The sequence below is a fragment of the Oculina patagonica genome, chromosome 1 (genome assembly GCF_052425735.1).
Source record: "Oculina patagonica isolate OP01 chromosome 1, crgOcupat, whole genome shotgun sequence".
Lineage (NCBI taxonomy): Eukaryota > Metazoa > Cnidaria > Anthozoa > Scleractinia > Oculinidae > Oculina > Oculina patagonica.
Genome location: NC_135758.1, coordinates 46815095 through 46836804, shown reverse-complemented (window position 1 = coordinate 46836804; position 21710 = coordinate 46815095). Strand labels below are relative to the sequence as shown.

Genomic DNA, 21710 nt, shown 5'->3' with positions numbered 1-21710 from the left:
GGAAATTAACGCTTCATGAAATTCGCGTTAATTTTTGTTAGCGTTAATTTCCGCGCCATTAATTAAGTGGAGCGTTAATTTCCATGACCTTAATTTCCATTATTTTGGTCCCAATTTCTCGATACAGTCCAGACGTCTTGACTCTTAGGAAAAGGCATAATTTTATCAGAGTGGAAATCTGCCGGATCAGTAAAACTATGAAAAACACTCGAGGCGGTCAGATTCTTTTGTGTTGAAGTAAACTTGTTCCTGTTGTCTCAACAAGTTTTTTTTTTCCTTTGTGTTTGTCGCGTTATTAAATTTCCTTCATTTTGAAATGTTACCCCCTCTTTCGCGTTAAATTCCTTTATTGGAAAGTAATTTTTCCTTCAATTTGCGTTAATTTAAGTCGCGTTAATTTCAAATACCTTAATTAACACAAGCGTTAATTTCCTATAATAAGGTAGTCTACGGCTGTAGTCTGCTGTAATCTAAGGTGGTTTAGGAGCCACGTCACAAGACAAATTGGCAAGGAATATTATGTTGCTCATAATCCGTGTTTAACTGTGTCAGTCGAAAACATCCTTGGTTTTTTTCGGATTTTTATTATACCATTGGCATTTTTCTGCCTTACAAAACTACTATTTAGAGGTTTTTTCAATTTCAAACAAAGTAAAAAAATCAATTTAATAATTTAATTTAAGTTAATTTAATCTTTTAAGGGGTATCATAATGGATCGGATGCGAAGAAATGCAGACTTTCCCATGTTCAGTTCTCCACCTGCGCATTTCATTTTTCGCTTTACGCTGGACGGACTAAGCAAAAAGAGAAGTCAGACAACAAGGCAAGGAGTCTAAATTTTGACTCATAGCCGGTTGTCATGTCGTAACATGCAGAGACTTAACCGATGCAGAAATACATCTGTAGACAAACGAAACGCTCTAGTATAGAGACAAGAGCTTTTAGTACGTCCAGTTCAATTTCAAACTTCGAGGTTCCCTGTTTAAAGAGACAAATAAGTCTATGAGTCAAGGTGAATTTTTTACACAAAGTAGGCTATTTTCCAACCACGGTTTTCCTTTATACAAGTAAGCTTACAAGCACTTCACTTTGCTTACGGTTAGTTCTAAACTGGTTTGCTTGCGGTAAATAGTGATCCAGTTAATTACCTGCGGTTTGCTTGTTGCTAACTTCATTCCCGTTTGCTTACGTTCTAATCCGGTTTGCTTGCGGTTAGTGCCACTCTGATTTGCTTGCGGTTTAATAGTTGTACTCTGCTTTGCTTGCGGTTAGCTCTTGTTTGTTAGTAAAGGCAGCACTATTTTTTAATTTAATATTTGACTCATTGGCTCGTGACTCACTTAGTCTGTCATAAAGAATTTACTCTACCAAACATTTCCGAAAGTTTTTATTTGCTTTAACATACATAGACATACTTTATTTAACGTGGACAAGTACACGCTTAGCTGTTCGCTAGTTTCCAGGTGCTCCACGATTTAAAAGGGTGATGTACAACATTAAAAAGTATTTACATCAAATCAAAGTGTATTAAAAAAGTACTTTCAGATGCCTTTCAACTTTATCTAATTCATCAAGAGGTTTTTTTGGACAGTCAGTCGGAACAGTTTCGAGTTTGAAGAAACTCTTTGCGAGACCTCGGGCTGCTGCTGTGCTTCGATCAATACGCGCTCCTTGGTGCACAGCAATACAACGCCATAGACACAAATTATCAAGATAGGTATCTAGCGCAACCATCGACCGGCCATACGCAAGGTTGCGAAGCCAGTCTGGTAAGGGGCCTGTGCCTAACAGCGGTTGTCGGTCAAGTCAAGCACAACCTTTACATCAACATTAAAAAAGCTTTCAAACTTCCACTTTGTAGAAGGTCTTTTAATATTGTCAGGGGCCAGGCGTTTTGTCTCCTGTTCGGTCAACCATTTTTCCGCTGCAGAAAGCTTATTAATCCAAGGTGAGCCTTTGTTAATGTAGTAAACAATGACCGGCTGTGAAAAAAGCGTCGCGTGACGTGACAGTCACGGGCTTGTTTGAACATGTCAAGGCCTTGCCTGAACATGGTATGCAAATTTTGTTTTTTTCCGCGTGGGTAAACAAAGTCGGGAAATTTACCGTGACTCATTAACACTTTAGTCCGGCGGCATAGCTCAAAATTTCGGCTGAATTGTGCACTTCTTGTTACCAGCCTGAAATTTGGCACCCATCGAGAGACTATCGAAGTAAACATTTTAAGCTATAGAACCACCTCGACAGCGACGCTGTTTCCATGGAAACTGCATTTAAAAGAGCTACATGTGGAAAGCGATTTTCTTCATGTTTAATGGGATATGGATATGTCGGCGTGTAGAGATGGTCAGAAGCGGCCCTGCCGGGAACGGAATAAAATGCCATCGCCATGGTAACTGAATCTTAATTTATGCAAGTTATGCATTGTTTGCAAGTTCAGATCAGGAAATTGAACAACAAATCACTCATCATTCACACTTAAATTCCTTTCTTCTGTTAGCTAATCTGTCCATAATTATACTCCATTTTCCAGCTTATTTTCACTTAATTATAATAAGTAAACTTCTTATTTTTTGTCTGTGTGTGTGTGTTGCTGTATTTTGTTTTGTAAGTCCTAAGTACCCGACACACTGATTTTAGAACTTATTGTATTTAACACTAAGGATGACTGCCCAATCTCATTAGCCAATGGTGATTTTGTTTGGGGCAGCCATGCACTTAATTTATTTTAATTCTTCTTGTATTAAAATTTAAATTTAATTTAGGGGGCAAATGAAGTGTTGTGTTTTGTCGTTGTGTTGTACATGTGTGTTGTGTTTAATACTTCTCTTTAGAGGTACAATGTTGAAATTTGCCATGTGTTAATATGGCAACCTTGATAACTGCTGAGTGGCATACACATTGCTATAGATATTGTGTCTTTCTAGATCAAAATGCTGTCTTGAAACTATTATCTTAAACATATTCCATGTCACGCACAGACAAACAGTGAAGTCCAAGGCAAATTAGCTCTACAGCACTCGCATCTATTGTTGCTACAGCTGGTCTTGCAGCCACTTAGGATGAGCTCTTGACAGGACATTGTAGCGTCAGGCAGTGTGCACCGTATCGGTCGCCATGTTTCCTCTCTGAACGTCCAGTCCCATTCTTTTGGGTGCGATACCTTAGTTCCTCTATTAGATAAAGTTGTTGATTATCGAGCTTGCCTCCGCGATTCTGGCGACCAATATCGCCTTTGTAAAATAATGGACAATCTGTTCGGAACGGGACTTAAATTTCGGCTGTTCCTTTCCTAGCTCAAATTGACTGGCCTCCTCAAAACATTTCCCAGCCCCTCTATTACATTGTTGATCCTTGAACCTTGTTTTACTTGCATTGAAAGTACTTGTGATGGGGCAGCATGTGGGTACTTGTCTTCATCACTACTGAACTGAGGACCAACCTCGCTAGTTCAGGTCCAGATACCATCCACCTTAGCAACACACTTGGATTCTCTGTCAGGCCTATCGCCCCGCCGTCCTCTTTGATGAGTTCAAATTGTATAGGGATGGTGGTTTCTTTCTTACTTCTCCACGTGGAAATCGAATCAGCTTCTTCTCCCTTTTGAACAGATTTCACATACTTCCTGCATTCCTGTTTCTGAAGAAAAAACAAACTTGCTGCAGTTTCGTTGTGAGTGTACCTAGTGCACGTAATATGTGCACAGTTGAGAAGCGATTCCGCTCTCTTCCGTTTGTAGTGATCTAAGCTTGTGACAAAACTTCACCTCATCCACTGCCAGCGAGCGAGGTCCCGAAAGCCTTTAGTGCCGCCTGCTCGATGTGAAGACCACCAAGCATGACTCCCAGCTTATCTTCCCATGTACGATCCTTCTGAGTCCACTCGACAGTTTTTGCCAAAGCAAAGAGCGGCTGATCGCAAGCAATAACCACAGTTTGTCCCGGATTAACGTACTCTACGGCTTTGCCAATAGCAGTTATGTGTGACTTATCATCGCCTTGGAATCAGTGCAATCTAAATAAGGCAGTAGAGAGCTTGTACACTTTTAACACTTGAGGAGTACTTGCTCTATGGTGCTTGCACGAAATATTCGTTTCCCCTAAGTGAAGTTCTTTATCCAGCATCACGGTTGCTCCGTTTCGAGTTTGCTGGGCTTCACTATTCTCCCTTGTATGTTCTTGGCAAAATACGCATTTGCTTCAGCATTTTGGCCTGATGATCTCTTAATATATTTTTTTTGTTACTGGAAGACATAGCTGAGCTAAAAAGTTTAAATAACGGCCCAGTAATACCAGTTGGTCACTGAAAATCCGGTTAACAATTTTCCCTTTTGCCTGTGCTAAAATGCCACTGCGAAAATAATATTGCCAAAACACGGCCAAGGGAAGACAATCAACAGCAAGTAACAAATTTGCATTCAATTTTTGCATTATCCACTAGTTTTTGTATTTGTTTGTATGAATGCTCATGTCTACAACTAAATTTATTTTTTTAGAAGTAAATGTTTAAATTCATACGAAAGTTTCTGAAAAATCACTTTTCTGCGCAAATGATTAAATCATTCCTGAGTTACTAAAAGATGCCGTACATCTTCGCGGGGGGTCTCAGCGAGGAAAAACTTGGCTATTTACGGACAATACGGTAAGAACTGAGAATGGTTCTATAGCAGAAGTTAATCACCATGCATATCTCTATTGATCTGCAAAATATGAGAGTAGTAACAAAAATGACACAATTTTTCAGCTATGCCGCCGGACTACTTGTCAAAAAACAAACTCCAGCCGCGATAAAGCGTCTAATTCAGAGGTGGTATTTGTCGACTCCCCTCTCTACTACTTAAAGCGTTTTTCCTATGGGTGGAGGGTGACAAAATTAAACCCCCAGTAAATTTGGTTAAAAATATTGTCGAACTCGACTAATCTAACCGCCACCAGGCCACAAAAATTATTATTAATGAGCTGGGTAGAATTGAAGGAAACTTAAAAGAATAATAAGTGACTGAGCTACCGACCAAAAAAAATAGCAGGGTTTGTAAGGGTTTGGTTTGCAGGGTCTGCAATGCGTCAATACTTGATTCTGATCAAAAGGATCGCGGCCTGTGGGTAGGCCTTTCTCGATTATGCTAGCAGTGATTTTTTCGGCATTTTTTGGGAAAACGAGCATTTTTTTCGTTTTTACTTGAAAAGAATTGCTAGCATTTTCTGTTACTTTTCATGACTGTGATCCAGATTTCAGCACTCAGAACTCAGAAGGATAAATAATCCTAAAGTTTCCCAATTTTGATTACTTAATTTGATTGGTTACTTGTCTGTGTGGTTTTTAATTATTATTTTTTTAAATCTAAAAAAAAAATATTTTTTTTATTTTTTTTTATAAACAAACAATTATTAAGTATCGCCTGTTGCTAATATGAGCATATAGTGTAAGAATTTGCAAGGAGTTGAAACAAAACAAAGCATTTTTTGGAATTCAAGTGGCATTTTTTAAAGAAGTCAGGCATTATTTTAGCATTTTTTTGGCTTTATGCAAGAATTTCTAGTAGCATTAAATGCCAGTTTTACTAGCATAACTAAAAGGCCTACCTGTGGGGCGAGTATGGTTAACACTCACGTGGTTGAGCTTATTTTAGCAACATCTGAGTTCGTTCGTTTGTTTGTTGGGACAGTGAAACTTGTCATTCGTTAAAGTCTTAGATCTGTTTTTGGCAACCTTGTGTTGCTTTTATAATGGGTTATGTTTTCTTTTCTAAACTTTTCATTTTATCCAGAGATATCAATGTGCAGTTAATGCTTGTCGCATCTGCTATGTTTCAATTCCTGTTTTAAAGCCTGACTTCATTGCTAAAGCTATGGCAACGATGCTCATTAGTAATTTTCATCCTCATCAACTTTCATTTTCTTTGTTACATCATATCTGCCTGAGTTAAATGAAGTATCCTCCAAAAAGACACAAAACAATAAATGTTACTAGCGGAAAAAAGTTTGGGATAGTAATGCTATTTAGAAGTTATCTAGTAAGCTGGTAAAAACAGAAATCGATCTATCTTCTAGACGCGTCATCTGTATTGTATGTGTTAACAACTGAACGTGCAATATTGCCTGTGGCGGCCTTGAATTCTCCGCCTCTCAGATTTAAAACTTTGTGTAAAGTGACTGATAGTTCTAAATTTGTTACGTTTAATTTCTCCATTTCTGACGCAAGAACCTTTATCCCAAGTACCGACAATAGTTTGTCATTAACAAAAAAACAATTTTTGTCATCATGTCAAGTGAAACTTATCTACTTGTGCGAAATCTGCAAACGAGCTCGCGGTATCTGTTTTACCAAAAGTCTAAAAGAGATATACACTTTTGATTTGACTATTTTACTGGCTAACTTTTTACACTAGCGCAAAATTGCCGTTTGACAGTCATAATCAGTAACATTTATTTGTTTCGTGTCTATTTGGAGGATGAGCGAAACAATGAAAATGAAAGCTAATGAGGATCAAAATGACTAAAGAACACCGCTTTAATTGATTAGCTGTATGGATGGAGCCAGACAGGGAAAAGTGTGAAGCAATACATGTAATCGCGACATAGCTGATGCGAAAAGCCAATGAAACTATTTAATGTTTAGTGAGTCGGGTTTATAAAATTTAATTGTTAATCTACAACAGTAACTGTGGCTGAAAATCCATTTTGGTTAAATTTATGGTCATACAAATTGTAGTTCACCAGCTGCTTCCGTGTAAAAAATCATTTAAACGCAACGTAGAAAACAAAAACATGACGCCAATTAGTGGCAAATTAGTTATTCGCGCTCTTAAGTTGGTAAGTGAAACGTTGTCACTCTGCACAACTTTAAAGTTCATCGTAAAGTGATTTCCTCATTGTTTGCAGTGTGTATTGCAGCGTACGACCAATCAAAATACGTTGTTAAGGACAACATTCAGAGTTTTTTTGGGCAACAATGTTATTCCTTTCAGTTAGTAAAGTGTGGTGTTCACAGAAAGAAACACTTCTTTGCCAATGGCTCTTTCAAACAGCCGCCACAAAGTGCAGTTAATGGACGAAAATTGTTAATAAAAGGAAATGAAAGTCATTTGCCTTGAAGCAGCCAAAGGACCGCCACAGAAAATTTCATTTGCAGACACGAACTTAGTTGGAAAAGGTCGATTTCGAGATGAACTTCAGCAACACTACACCAACACTCTCATCCGCATTTCCAGACTGTTCCGCTAACCCATTGCTTTGGAATGAAGAATATCTGGTGGAAAAAACCCTTTTCATATTATTGGCCATAGTACTGAACATTGCAAGCTGTCCCTTCACCGTCTTGACGAACGGATTGGTGATTGTGGCGGTAAAAACAAGACACGATTTACAGACCATGCACAACGCTCTGCTGGCCTGTTTGGCGGGAACAGACCTTTTGGTGGGAGTCGTGGTTCAACCAAGCTTCATAGTGGCTGAAATTTTCGTCTTGAATGGTTTGTCGCCCGCTGATTACTGCCGCTACTTTCCTGTTGCTTTAAGAGCTTTCTTCATTCCTTTTTCGGCATCACTGTTTCATTTAGCTTTACTTAGTGCAGAGCGGTACGTGGCAATGAAGTTCGCCTTAAGACACGCAGACATTGTAACCACAACTCGTATAAAATCAGCCGTTATTTTTGTTTGGCTCTTTTCAATTAGTTGTGCCATTTTTTCCCTTAGTGATTTTGACATTTTAAAAAACATTGTTGGCATGACTTATTTTATATTTCGTGTCTTTGCTCTTGTAATAATTGTGTACTGCCACATTTCTGTGTATGTAGTAACTCGTCGGCACGAAAAACAGATTCAAGCCGAGCAAGTTTCACCGCAAGCTGCTGCTAAGTTTTTGAAGGAGAAAAAAGCTTTCAGAACGACAACTATTATTATCGGTGTTTTGTTAATGTGTTACTTTCCTTTATTTTTGTCTAGTATAATGAAAAAGTTGTTATCCAGTGGCTATTTTATGAATCTCATAACTTTAGCACAACCAGTTTTTGTGTCAGTTGCTTTGCTCAATTCACTGTGTAATCCACTGATTTATTGCTGTAGGAGCAAAATGTTTAGACAAGCATTTAAAGAATTGCTTTAGAAAAAGCAAATGTATAGATAAAAATGAAAACTGGAAAGACGAAGTAATGGTAGCGTCATGTAAATTCTGAAATAACTGCAGTGGGAGCAAAATGTTGTAACATGTAAAGAAAATTGTAAATGCCGCCGTTTTGAGAATGCTAGTTGCATTTAAGGCAAACAAATGGTACATGTATATATCATCAAATTATATGAAGGCTAATAAACTGCTTAAAATTCGTTTACATCTTGCGCAATTACGCCTTAATTGCAATAAACATAACATGCTTAGCCATGCAATCTTCTAAATGGAAATCAAGGGCGTTGGTTTAAAGTGAACGATAAAAATTATCCCTCAAGAGTTTATTGAATAAAATTTCTTGCAACAACAGAGGTGCTGGGGGAAGCGCAGCGATCGACAATCTTGCCCGTTCTTATAAACATCTGCCGCACCGATTTTGCCGCTCGGTTTACTCCGCCTCAACTCGATTCACTCCTCCTTGGAAACCCCCACCCCACTCAACCCCGACCCAACTGGCTTAGTTTCAGGGCCCAGTTGTTTAAAGGGTGGATAACACCATCCACCTTATAAATCGCCATCCAGTGGATAAGTGTTAACAAAACATTGTACATTATCCACCATTTGAAAAACTGTCCCAGTGCTCTCGCTGTTCTTCTTTCCGCATTCAACGATCTGAGAGAATAGAGAAACTGTGTCGGGTTGATATACAGAATCAAGAAAAAATAATCGCAGAATAAATCATTTGTGCGAACTACTTAGGTCAGCTAAAAAGTGAAAAAGTTGGTACGTTTTCACTGCATGGGTTAACTGGTGTTCAGAATATCAATTGATAGGCCTTATTCACGATAGCTGAAATCTTTGTTTTCTCTTTAAAATGCAAATTAGGCACGTGATTTCCGAGGGGGCAAACAAGCTTACATGTAAAATTTCAGCAGGTGATAACGTTTTTTCGTCCCATACTTTGGTTTCAGTATTGTGGAAAAATTTTTCTAAGTTTTACGCATTTTCGGCGCTCTCAGAAAATAGAAAACGGCTTGCGTAGTTAAGTGCGGCTTTCTCCAAAAATCAACTAATATCGCCTTTCCACGGCACAAATTGGAATAATCGATTTCGCTCATATTTTGCCTATAGATAGGTTCTAGTGAGAAACCAAACGGACTGCACTTAGTTTTTCCTAATACAGCTTCCTTTCCAAGAAATATGCAAAAAAAGATTTTGCCCCAATTGCGCTCAAAATCCACTTCCGGGTTGACTGATTTTATTGAAAGTTTGATCGCCTCGCGCGTTATACTGCAGGTGTTTATTGATATTTCAATAATATTTATAATGTAATTAGATCTCTATTGTATGACTGAGCGAAAAATAAAACAAATCGAGATTAATTTTTAGCCTGAAACGGGGATAAATCCAAAGGCAAAATTTGCAAATGAGTAGCGAGCGAAATTATGCAGTAAAACTCTGCCATTTCTTTCTATGTGCGATAACTTAATATATTGTAAAAACAATTTTTATGGGTTAACTAGACACTTATCTAATAGGATATCCAAAAAAATCTCTGGGGAAAAGGTTTTTAGTGGCCCGCTTTGCCCTTAGTTTATCACTAATTTTGCCGTAAATCGGCTAAAATGTAAATAATTGCATGACACGGCTTGTCTCAATACCCGTAAACAGTGTCACAATTTCTGTATTTAAAATAATCTAAACATTTAAAATACACGAAAAGAAGTAGATGTCACATTCCGATTGTTAATGGGTACTTAAAGTAAAACCTTTACTTGCTATGATACCCTATAATGAATATATGTTTAACCTATCATCCATGTGTTGCTTTTCCCGCTAGCTGGCTTTGCTGTTTACTACTCTTCAGTTGAAATCAAAAACAAGGCAAATGTACCATGTTTTGTCTGCTCTTAAACACTTGAATTTATATCTATCTTTATTAAGACAATCCAGAAGAATTCAAACGGGCTCAGTTATAAGATCTTTATTTTTCATGCACCCATCATGAAGGAGAGTCTGAATGGGCGCTCTGCTACACGGGAAATAATTGTCGTTTCTTTTATAATTCATAAGATAATCCTCAAAACAACGAATAGGCATACTAGGTTCACATCGAAAAATGCCCCTACTTTCACAACGTTCGTTCATTCATGATCATTAGTTTTAAGATCTATAGCTAGTGTTATTTCTGTTCTAGTACAGTTCGCTGAAAGTTAGTATTTTCAAATATATTTACGTTAAATCGGTAGACATGCAACTCGGTCTACTGGTGAATCCAGCGGAGATGACCAGTTCTTCATCTTTTGATACAAATCTGACTATTTTGTACTGAAATCAGTGCCAACGAGACTCCACCTCCCACTCCATTTTAAGGAAACGAAAGGCGAATGCCCACCTCCGCTCCTGCTGTGCCACTAAAAATGGGCAAAACGAGGTGGATTATTGCAACAACTGACTGCGGAAAATCAAAGGCCGGAAGGGAGATCGAGAAGGTTGGGGGGGGGGGGGGGGAGGGGGGGGGAGCTTGCAGAGTGGAATTAAATTTTTCGACAACGTACATGTATGTAAATTATGCGATTACTGCTCTTACTTAAATAAACATAATCGTCACCACCAAACGCTGGTATAACGAATTTGTCAATGCTCAAATATTAGATGGAGAGCAGACGACTTCTTTGCAAGTTTGCACTCATAATTATCCATGGAAGGCTTTTTGCGGGTTATCGTAACATGGGAAGCGCCGCCGCTATCGCTGGTTATTGCGAAATAACTGTTTCAAATAAAAAACGCATTACATTTGTAGACTATTCACTGGTTGATTTAGCGGAGGCATGCAGGGCAGAGAGGACGTACTAGTTTCTTTGTTTTTATTTGGTTTTTTTTTTAAGCAGTACTAACTAGACTCCGCCTCCCACCTCTCTTATAGGAAAGGAAATTCAAAGGCCTGCCTTCTTCGCCGCTCCTTTGCCCTGTCCCTTTTGTTCCCATTTTGCTGCCTATAGATAACGGTTCCAGTTGCATGAGGGTGATTTTTCAATGTGAAACGTCACTAAACGCTCTAAGCCTGTTTTTAAGGGCTGAGCTTGAAATTTTGCACTAAAAATAACTGGAGCCGGCTGGGGTTAAGGTAACAACTGTGGAAGATAAGAAAACTGAAAGGAGTGGGGAGAGGAGAGGGCTTATCGCTGAGCCCATAACGAGGGCTGACAATAACATTTTACATCAAGTGTCACTGGAGCATTTCTCAGAAATTTGTTAAAGAATCCCTGTGCTGTGCCCAAGGGAGATACTCAGGATTTCAAGTGACAGAAATGATGGAAGGATTTTTTGGGGTTTGAAATTTTTAATTCTGGGAATTGTTTGTCTAGGAAATTTTTTAAAAGTATTTTATGGGTGTTCTGAATAAAGAAGGGATTTTTGGGGGGAATAAAAACAATCTAAACATTCGTGGTGGTGCATTGGTTGTATATTTTCGCGAATAAAGTACAAACAAACGTTTTTTTTACTGATGATTAATCTTGAACGATGGTGTTCCAGTCCTTCGCTTTGCCTGTGAACTCGAGCGTCCCCCCTGAGTTTCCTTTTTTTTTTTCTTTGTGTTACCATTATTACCCCTTTCTAGAAATCTAATGGACAGAAATTCGGCATGGGATATTTTTGGGGTAAATTTTTTTATCCAGGTATTTTTTTTAGAGTGTTTTTGGAAGCCCTCATTATCCATTCATTATCCAGTGTTCCATTATCCATGTTACTTGAAATCCCAAGTACCCTCTCCCCCCACCCCCTCGAGGTGCTGTGCACGTCTGTTATGTTTCCATTGTCCAAAGCAGCTTTACACTTGCTAAGACCATTATGGAATTACTTTTAGAAAAGACCTATTATTTGCATTTTTTCTTATCCTGAATTTTAATTCTTTCATTTGATTCACAACTACCTCCTCCTCGTTATTTACGACGACAAGTGGAGGCAGGTTCTCAGCTGCTAATTTTGACAGCTTCTCTTCTTCGGAAATTGAACACAAACATTTCCCTGAGTGATCTGCACATACCTTATGGAAACAAAATGAAAACTGTCACACGTACTTGTATGACGAATTGCCTGCATTCAGACAAGAAGCGAGTGAGACGTCGATATCTACCTGATCCAACGGGAATCAAATGTCCCATTCTTTTCATGATTAACTTGGAGAAGATTTTGTTTATCCCTTAAGCTTCCTTCGGCAGTCGGACATTTTCCTCTGACGATTTTATGCTTCTCTTGTCAAGCGAGACCATGGGTTTAGCAGTCATTACGTTGACACTTGGAGGAGTGTAAAAAAACGTAGCTCGAGCAAGAATCAACTCTACTTCACTCTCCATATCATGAAACTCCAAGAGTGACTTGTGCTGTGCTATATTTTCAGTGCATGATTATTGTGAAACTTTCTCTGTAGCCTGATTTCTGTCGCTGCGATCAAAGGAGCACTAACTTTAAAAGAACAACAAGCATTCATCTTGTTTTATCCGCAAAAAGCGAAGAGTCGTGTTTACCGATCGATCGAACTGTGGAATTGGATAAGGACTTGTTATCAAAATAAAAATAATTTAATTGTACAATTTGCAGGTCGCAAAGAAACTGGATTCAGGACTGATGCAAATATTGCGTTAAAATCCGGCGCTAATCATATTCGAAGCTTCAGTTCCTTAAAACGTACTATTCGGGCACAAAATACATAGAATTTTGTACATAACTTAGAAAGGCACTGCTATATTTTATCTGTCTTATACCATAAAATTAATTGTTTAAAATTCTCAGTATTACCTTCAATGTTGATATCTATTCGTATACAATTCTCCCCAATAATTTCTTATGCTTTATATTTTTCTCCTTAAAAGGACATGAATTGGGAAAAATACCGGTAATTTGGGACAAAAAGGAAACACAACACATCAACAAACAACAACGACAACAACATCATCGCACTCGACAAATATTTATAATTTAATTGTTGCGCTGTTTCCTTCAGATCACGCAAAGAAATAAACCAAACAATATTTACTCGTTATTACGTAAAATAATTGATCTGAGAATGCTTTCCTTTATTCGACCGGTTTTTGTGGATGATCGAATGATCAACAGCTTAAAGCAACTATTAACACAGAACTAAACCATCTAGCATGTTGTGATCAAGAGCGTGTAGAGATCACGCAAAGGTTCCAGAAATGGCGAAGGGAAAAAATCTAATATTTCCTTTACCTTTTTCAATAGTTCACCATACGACCTGTTTATTTGCATGGGTTGTTTGACGGAATTCTCACAAGAGCGTCAAACATGCATTGAAAACGATAAATTAATTTCATTCACTGTTTACTACCTGTGTCACGCAATTGCTGTCACGCAAAAACGGCAGATTATCAGCATATTAGTGATAAACTAAGGCCAAAGCGGACCACTAAAAACCTTTTCCCCAGAGATTTTTTTGGATATCCTATTAGATAAGTGTCTAGTTAACCCATAAAAATTGTTTTTACGATATTTTAAGTTATTGCACATAGAAAGAAATGGCAGAGTCTTACTGCATAATTTCGCTCGCTACTCATTTGCAAATTTTGCCTTTGGATTTATCCCCGTTTCAGGCTAAAAATTAATCTCGATTTGTTTTATTTTTCGCTCAGTCATACAATAGAGACCTAATTACATTATAAATATCATTGAAATATCAATAAACAGCTGCAGTATAACGCGCGAGGCGATCAAACTTTCAAAAAACATCAGTCAAACCGGAAGTGGATTTTGAGCCCAATTGGGGTGAAATCTTTTTTGACATATTTCTACGAAAGGAAGCTGTATTAGGAAAAACTAACTACGGTCCGTTTGGTTTCTCACCAGGACCTATCTATGGGAAAAATATCAGCGAAATCGTCTATTCCATTTGTTCCGCTGTCTGGTTGATAATTCTAGAAAGTCGCACTTAAAAAGTCAAGTTATCGAGCAACTTGTTAAAACTAACCTTATAATGAAATCATTATTAAATGAATTGACACTCATATGTGATTTTGGCGTGGATTGTTGACCATTTCGACGGACCGAATTACCAAAAAACTGCATCATTTAAATGTTTGCCCCTTTGAAGAAGGTGGCTAATTTGCATTACATCATAAAAACCATCATGGCGGCTATCGTGAATATGGCCTATTGGAGAAGTCTGATCCATTTCCTTCAAAAAATGGAAGCGATGTCTGTTTAAAACTCTTTTATTAAAAGATAGCGACAACTAAATATAATTAATATTATTCAAGGGAAAGTGGCCATGCCCAAGCCCCATTTGAAATGCCTCATTAGTAATTTGACCTCCTGGCAGTCAGATTTCCTTCCATCTACAAATTAACGTACTCTGTTTCAAGCAAGCAGGTAACATTCCTTTGAAAAATAAACTTTTCCAAACTATGGAATAAAGGTAGTTCAATGAACATGCTTTCTTCAAATAATTAGCAAAGAAATACAATTTTATAATTTCCATAGCTTGGCCCATTTTTTTCTAAATCGCAAAACCAAAACAAGCAATAGAACCGCACTCGAACTACAGTTTTCGCTACTGTTAAGTCGGGTGCTAGCCAGCTTGGAAATTAACAAAGCTTTGTGTTACAAAGTTACTGTCGAAAGGTAAAACGTAATAGTTTGTCTACAGAACTAAAATTTAAATCAATCCGCAGCTGGGAAAAACACAATGCTTTTGCATGTTTTGGTTTTTCTACCCTTACAGGGCAGTAACTCTTATTGCTAACTAACACAAAATCACTCTGTTCAAGTGTCGATTTGTTTGGTACCTCGAATCTTCGCTCCTTACTGCGCAAACTTGACGATGCAAGCGACTCTGTCTGGAGAGTTCCGTAACAGGATCGATTCTGATTGGTTGTAAACTCAATAAAAATGACCAGAAGCAAAACACCAAGGAGTTCATTGAGCGATTGCGTGCCTTTAAAAGCTAGCCGTGGGCAGTTCTACCGGAAGTACAAGGTTTTTGGACTTCCAATCAGGACTTTCCAGGGTCGCTTGTTTCCCGAGCGCTGGTCAGTCGGAAGGAAGATTCCGGATACGAGGTTGACTGGGACATTTCTAAGCGCAGAAAGTACTATTTTAATAGAATACTAATATTTTTGAACTTTGCCTGAAACTTAAGAGAAAAGAAAAAACATCACTACTTTGTTGCCGACCTTCAGCCACTGCTCACTAACAAACGTATACAGTGCATATTTTGAAAATCAAATGCATGAATATGTATATTTCACTCCAACTTAATTTAGAGTTGATTTATCATACTCTTCATAATGTTTGTTGCAATGCTACAAGTTTAAAACTGATATTCTCCCGGCTCTGCTAAAATAAAAGCAGTGTACTAGGCTCGACTCACCCAAACCAGCAAAGATTATTTTGTTTGTTTATATGACTGTATATTGTTCCCAAGATAACAACTAAGAAGTAGTAATTTGAAAATTATATATAGAATTATTCTCCGGCTTTGACATAACCCAGTAACAAACATGCAATACTGTAAAGCTGTTCTTCTCAAAACGATTGGTCCCTTTTGCAGAGACAAGCAAAGCCTTTAAATACTACTTGTACGAGTAAATAGATAATTTATCTTTCACAGGAGACGCAAAGTATCCTCCTTCTTCAAATTGCTTGTACATACCATTACATTACCGTTAATTATTATAGTGAAAGTCTCCACTGACGGTTCTGTACTAAAACAAAACTACAACTAGTCTACTGACCTACTCATATAAGGTAAGTTAAAATGCGTACAGTGTATCAAAAATAATCATACTACGTACTATTTCCTGATAATATTCTTTTCCTATGAAACTTAAGTACTTTTAATAAGTATCCTGTCCTAGTAGTAAAAGGGCTAGGTTGTAATAATTCAGGCACTTTTGTTTCATGCAAAAAAAATAAATGAATAAAAAAAAAAAAACAATAAAAGCCATCTCGCCATATCCCGAGCCAAACGGACAGACAGCTTAAAGCTTGGTGCCGCCTGTTCAAAAATGGCCATGCATATAGGGTAATTTTGCAATCGTATAAAAAAACCCTATGGTTATCAAACTGGATTGGCTTTTCTTGGCACACTTATTTTCACTTTAGCTGAGATCATGATAGGCAAGAATCGCCAAACCCATCACAACCTAGCCCATCACCTGAACATGACCGTGGCACATAAGAACGCTTATCGTAGCTACCTTTGTTATTTTATAAAGCCTTCACTAAGACATCCACCTGGTCATATTCAGTCTTGTCTTCATTACTTCTGTAGAGCTTTCTTGTCTCCTAGGCTCAAGTCTTGAACACCTTCTGTGACACTTTCAACGACTTCTTCATTAAAGCCTTGTTTAGTGGCTGCAGGACCTTCAAATATAGTTCAATCAAACATTATTAAATTAGCAGTACAAAATTACTTAGCTGCAGGCTCGACATTGAATTGTGACGTAGTATGCGATCTGAAGAGTGCTGGTGATTGTTTTTCACAAGACACACATGTCGACTTTACACAGTTCTCGTGTCAGCGAACCCAAACAACAATAAACCTAATGGCTTTAAGTTTAGGCACGACCAGATATATATATGGCAGTAAAAGAAAAGGTCCTTTGTTGACTCTTCGTTCAACGCCAGAATAAAAACATCTAGATTGATAAATTTACAGGAGCAAAAGTATTTTTTCCAGTTACTCAAAGGCAAACGTAGCATTAACCCGGTTTTAAAGCCGACAAAGCAGCTTTTAAATAACTCAGCAGTGTAATTGCAAAAAAATATAGCGCAGAAAATTCAAGTAGTCTGTACACACAATGGCAAACAGTGTTAAGCCTCAACTGTGAAGTTTTTATTAAAATGCCCAAACGGTAGTGATTTGCAGTGAGCTCAATCAAATTTGATCCAGCCAATATGCATGTGTAAAAACAGAGTGAGTTTGGCAAAAACACTTATAAAACACAACCTAACCAAAAGTAAACTCTGTCTCTTAGAAATTCGTTAGCCTAACCCCAGTGTAACCCACGTCCATATTCAGTTTGCCACTGTATAGATGATCTCATCTCCAAATATCACTGAACTAAGGATAACTGAGAAAGTTCTCAATAAACGTACAAACTGGTTATGAGGTTTAGGAAGTTGTCATTGATAGTCTATGAAAATCCATAAAATAGGATTAGTTGAAAAACAAAAACAATGTTAGCTTGGCTTCAATTAACGCATGTGGTGTGTTGTTTTAATTAGTATATACCACACAAGAGAATAGTGCTTTTCGCGCGCTCTGATTGGTTAACTCGGAGGTGATAAGCAAAGTATTATTAACCTCCAAGCAGCTGAAATGAAACAAAATGGCTTCCCGTGTCGCTTTGGCTACTGAAAGTAATGTTTTTGTCTGTTAGTTATTCAGCTTGTGTGGTATAGACCTAATTGAACAAACGTTGACCATGTAAAAGGAAAAACCATGCACGACATGACCCAATGGTATTCTGGGTTGAAAACATTGGTAAGCATATTGATATATTCCATTCATTGATAATCAATTTTTTTTTTTTTTGAGAAGCGAACTGTCTTATTATAATATTTATTCTGTCAAAGATGATTTTTTTTCTGGTTTCCCAGTTAACATTTGGGTCACATCCTTCATGGTTTAAGCTTTTCAGGGGTCAACAATTTTTCAATCAGTTGTATACTAAAACAATTACTCATCTCAAATTTGGTGAATAATTATTAATAATTAAACATACTAAAAGATAATCTTACCACAGAAGAATTTTTCTAAAGCCTTTACAACGTCACTTCGTTTCAGCTTTACTAGCACTTGGAGAAACTGCTTCAATGTAAGGTCTGGATTTACTTGAACGATGTATTCCAACAATTTTTTGGTTGGGCTTGGAATCTCTTTAGGTTCCAAGTTATCACATTCCTCTTTGGACATACCAAATTTCCGAGCAAAATGTAGCCAGTTTTTCAATGCTGGTGTTTCTTTCTCTAACAAGGTGGTCACCTCTTCTAAACAGTCTAGGTTGTCAAAGAGCGTTTTAATTGTACTTCCCTCTACGAATGGAGACAAAAAGATATATGAATATATTAAAGAGGCAGAAGAGGTAAGGGGTGGTGCAGTGGGAAGGGCGCTCGCCACCCGCCTTTCAAAAACAACCATCACTCCAGACTCCAATTCGATATTGGATGCACGTACACTTTCTAACGAGCTCCTGAAAGCTCTTCCCTGCTACCTTGGTAAGTAAGCTACATTAACATTTACTTTGTCCAGGGGGAGGGGGGGGGGGGAAGAAACGAGGTCTGGGACCGAGTAGCGATGCTCTCACAACTTGCAAAGCGATCAATTCACGATGTAGTCAGCGGTTTTTGGACGATGATGCAACAGGCAATCTTTTCCCGCGAAATGGAAGCTGCTGTCGTGGAATCACTTATTATAAAGGGGTTCAATTCTCTTAACTAAAAATCTAAAAGCAGCTGTTTAAATCCGAAAATTTCGTCATCGTCGTGTAGTTTTAAGAACGCAGAATTTTGTGATGCCGTGCTACTTTTCAGTGCTGAAATGCAAATGTTTGTACCACGATTTTCAACTGGCCCACATGGGGATTGTAAATGAAGTAAAACAAAGAAAGACCAAGTCAACAAACAACTTCGAAACAATAGAGCAAGAACAATAGCTCCGACTAGAGCGGGAATATTCATCGCCAAACCTGTCCGGAGAAATTTTCGCTGCTTTAAAGACAAAACTTAGAAAGTCTTTTTTATTACTACATATATAAAAAAATCGAACTCTCTCACTGGTCCCATGTTGTTATTGTTTTGGCAAGTTCACAAAGAAAGGAGCTGCTTATACGCCTTAGAGACATCCGCTGACTACCGCCCCGATGATTGCTTTGCAAGTCGTGAGAGCATCGCTCAGATTTCATATAAGAGAATGTATGGGAAGTTGCTTCCCCCCCTGACTTTGTCTCTTGCTCTGGTTTAGAGGAACTAATTTAACATTCAATACCCGTCATGAAATAATGTTTGTTGCTATCCACCATTTGGTAAAGAAACTCAAAACCTTTTACTCGATGCTGCAACACTGTCCAGTATCAGCTGATCACAGTTTTTTTTTTAATCCGCGGCCAAAACCAACGGTACATGAAAGCACCTGAAAAAAAAACTTTACAAAGTCACATTGAGAATATAGACGGCTACCTGGAAGCTTGTCCAGTACTTTGCGAACATCTTCTCTTTGCATTTCTGTTAAGGCAGCTTGCATCTCCTTTACAGTTAGCTCAGGTCTGCTTTTTTCAATAATGTCGAGGACCGTTCTTGTGCAGCTGGTAGATGTACCGATTTGTTGCAGCGTACTTTTTGGAATGTCAATCTTTCGACCAAGGGCTTTCCAGTCTTTGTAGTGGTCCAGTTGTAAGCAAATGCTCTCAAAGATTTCAGCATGGTCAACACGAAGGTCTTTTATTGTTGCATCACCTGAGAATCAAAATGGTATCACCTCAGAAATGATTAATATTTGAAAATTTTCATAGAATTTACCCGTTGAATTTCCATTTAACTCTTCTTATTTTTTGAAGTAAGTCTGCATGACCTGTAGTCTAGCTTTATGTGTGTTAAAATAACTTAAAGCAAATGGACACTGGTTGTCTTCAGACTTTTCTTGTTTAAGTACCAAAATTTACATTCATAGAAAAATAAAAAATCACGGTTATAAGTCCTAGACTTCTGATACGATTTCGGGTGGGCTGAGAAGGTGTGCCGCGGGGTGTGGCTAGGAGGGGGTGCAGCATCAGCGGTATCAGATAAAGACACCTTGGTATATATAGACACCTTGGTATATTATCAGCTTCTTCTACAAAACTATAATTTGATACATGTTGTATGACTAAATTAAGGGATTTGAGGAGAACAGGTTGGTCTTTCACAACGTGAGAACGTCAATTACTTGAATGTATGTATACATGATGATGCCCCCACCCCCACAGAAAAATCATGGAAACAATAAAATAAAATACAACCCAATCCAATTGTAAATGCACTATTGGCGATTTAAACATCATTATTTTTGTACTCAGTGCTAAAGCTCGCGTTTGAATCAAATAATTCGTGAATCATTTTTTCATTGCTTTTGACTTTATAACAAAATAGAGACATACTAAAATCCATGCCACTAGCTGCCTAAAAATTAGCCTGAATTTCAGACATCCCTCTGTGCTCGCCTACTCGCCAGAAGAGACGCCTGAACACATTTGGCTCTAATGCCGTCCGGTGACGTCACTACCCGAAAACCGGGTAGTGATTCTGATTGGTTGATTTAAAAGTTATTTGCATAATTATGTGAAATTATGACTGAATTTTACCGCGCGAGGATTGTAATTTGAAAACGTTTGCAAAGAGTTTCGAAAGAGTTCACCTTCCCAGAAATAAATTTATTCGTCATTTACCTTGAGTTTATTACTTTATTAGTTTACCTACGGATGAAGAATAGTAATGGAAACCGATAGGTTTTAAGTTGGCGGCATTCGTCGCTTCGACATGCAGTGTTTTGCCAATTTTATACGTATTCTTGTTTTGTCAACAAAGCCGCTCGACGTCTAAATTGATTCATTTAAGTACTCACGAGTGTGTTGTATTTGTCCGCTGCACTGTATTATATTTTGATCGCTAGATAAAGCAAATCAGTTCAGATTAAATCGGGTCCGTAAAAGAATATAGCCTGTTGTCGATTAAAATATCATTCATTTGTCTCAAGTCTTCAATAGTTTACTATAAAAACAATTTGTTACCCTGTAATCCTTTATTGAAGCGATTTTTCTTTCACAATTTCATGGCCTAGTCTTTATTATTATTATTATTATTATAAACTTTTCCGCATGAATTAAAACCAAAGTGTAGTGACGTCACCGGACGGCATTAGAGCCAAATGTGTTTAGACGTCTCTTCTGGCGAGTAGGCGAGCACAGAGGGATGTCTGAAATTCAGGCTACCTAAAAATGTGACTCGCAGAATATGATACCGCCACCAACACACATTTCCGTCAACAAAGAGCACAATTTAAAACTCACCGGGCAGGCTACACTGTTCTAACTTCTTCACAAGATCATTTCTTCCAGTGCTCTGGAGGCCATCTTTGAGCATCTGGACTTTAAAATCAGGGTTCCGCCCTTCTTGGAATTCAAACATGTTTTTACTTGGGCTATTCTCAGGATTGTGTTGGCACCTGATTTTAACCTCGTCTGACACTTTGAATTCTTCAGCGAGGTAAAACCAATACTGGTAACCATGATAGATTGGCTGATCCAGCCGACAAGCAAGTTCATCCATAATATGGATGTTTGTCACAACTTTGTCTTTAACGAGGAAATCTGTGAGTATAATAATGGCTTGTTTTACTTAGTGCATTTGTTAAAAATTTAAATGAATTTTCAATGAACAGCTTTAGGACAGGTCAAAAAGTGCTGGAATTAGAAACATTTGAGGGAACTTTGTCCACGCATAAAAACAATAATATATCTCAAAACTCTCCCAGGTTATATCCACACCGGTCTGGCCAGGTCTGGCCAAGTCATAAACTAAACAAAAAATGCAAGACGTTGTTACATGT

At 37.9% G+C, this 21710-nt stretch overlaps 1 protein-coding gene across 2 annotated transcripts in view; it reads right to left on the bottom strand.

Moving 5' to 3' along the window:
• Positions 1 to 21710, bottom strand: part of LOC144633995 (uncharacterized) — a 56655-nt gene that overhangs the window by 34620 nt on the left and 325 nt on the right. The window contains exons 2-5 of one of the 2 annotated variants that reach the window (XR_013567140.1): positions 21172 to 21471; positions 19307 to 19582; positions 17870 to 18163; positions 14911 to 16489 (exon numbers count right to left, since the gene is read on the bottom strand). Coding sequence is in view for 1 of the 2 variants with exons in the window: in XM_078492932.1 (XP_078349058.1) it covers positions 16386 to 16489; positions 17870 to 18163; positions 19307 to 19582; positions 21172 to 21430 (933 nt within the window). In the remaining variant the exon portion in view is untranslated. Of the gene's footprint in view, positions 1 to 14898; positions 16490 to 17869; positions 18164 to 19306; positions 19583 to 21171; positions 21472 to 21710 lie in introns of those variants that run through there. The other variant, XM_078492932.1, reaches the window with a different exon arrangement.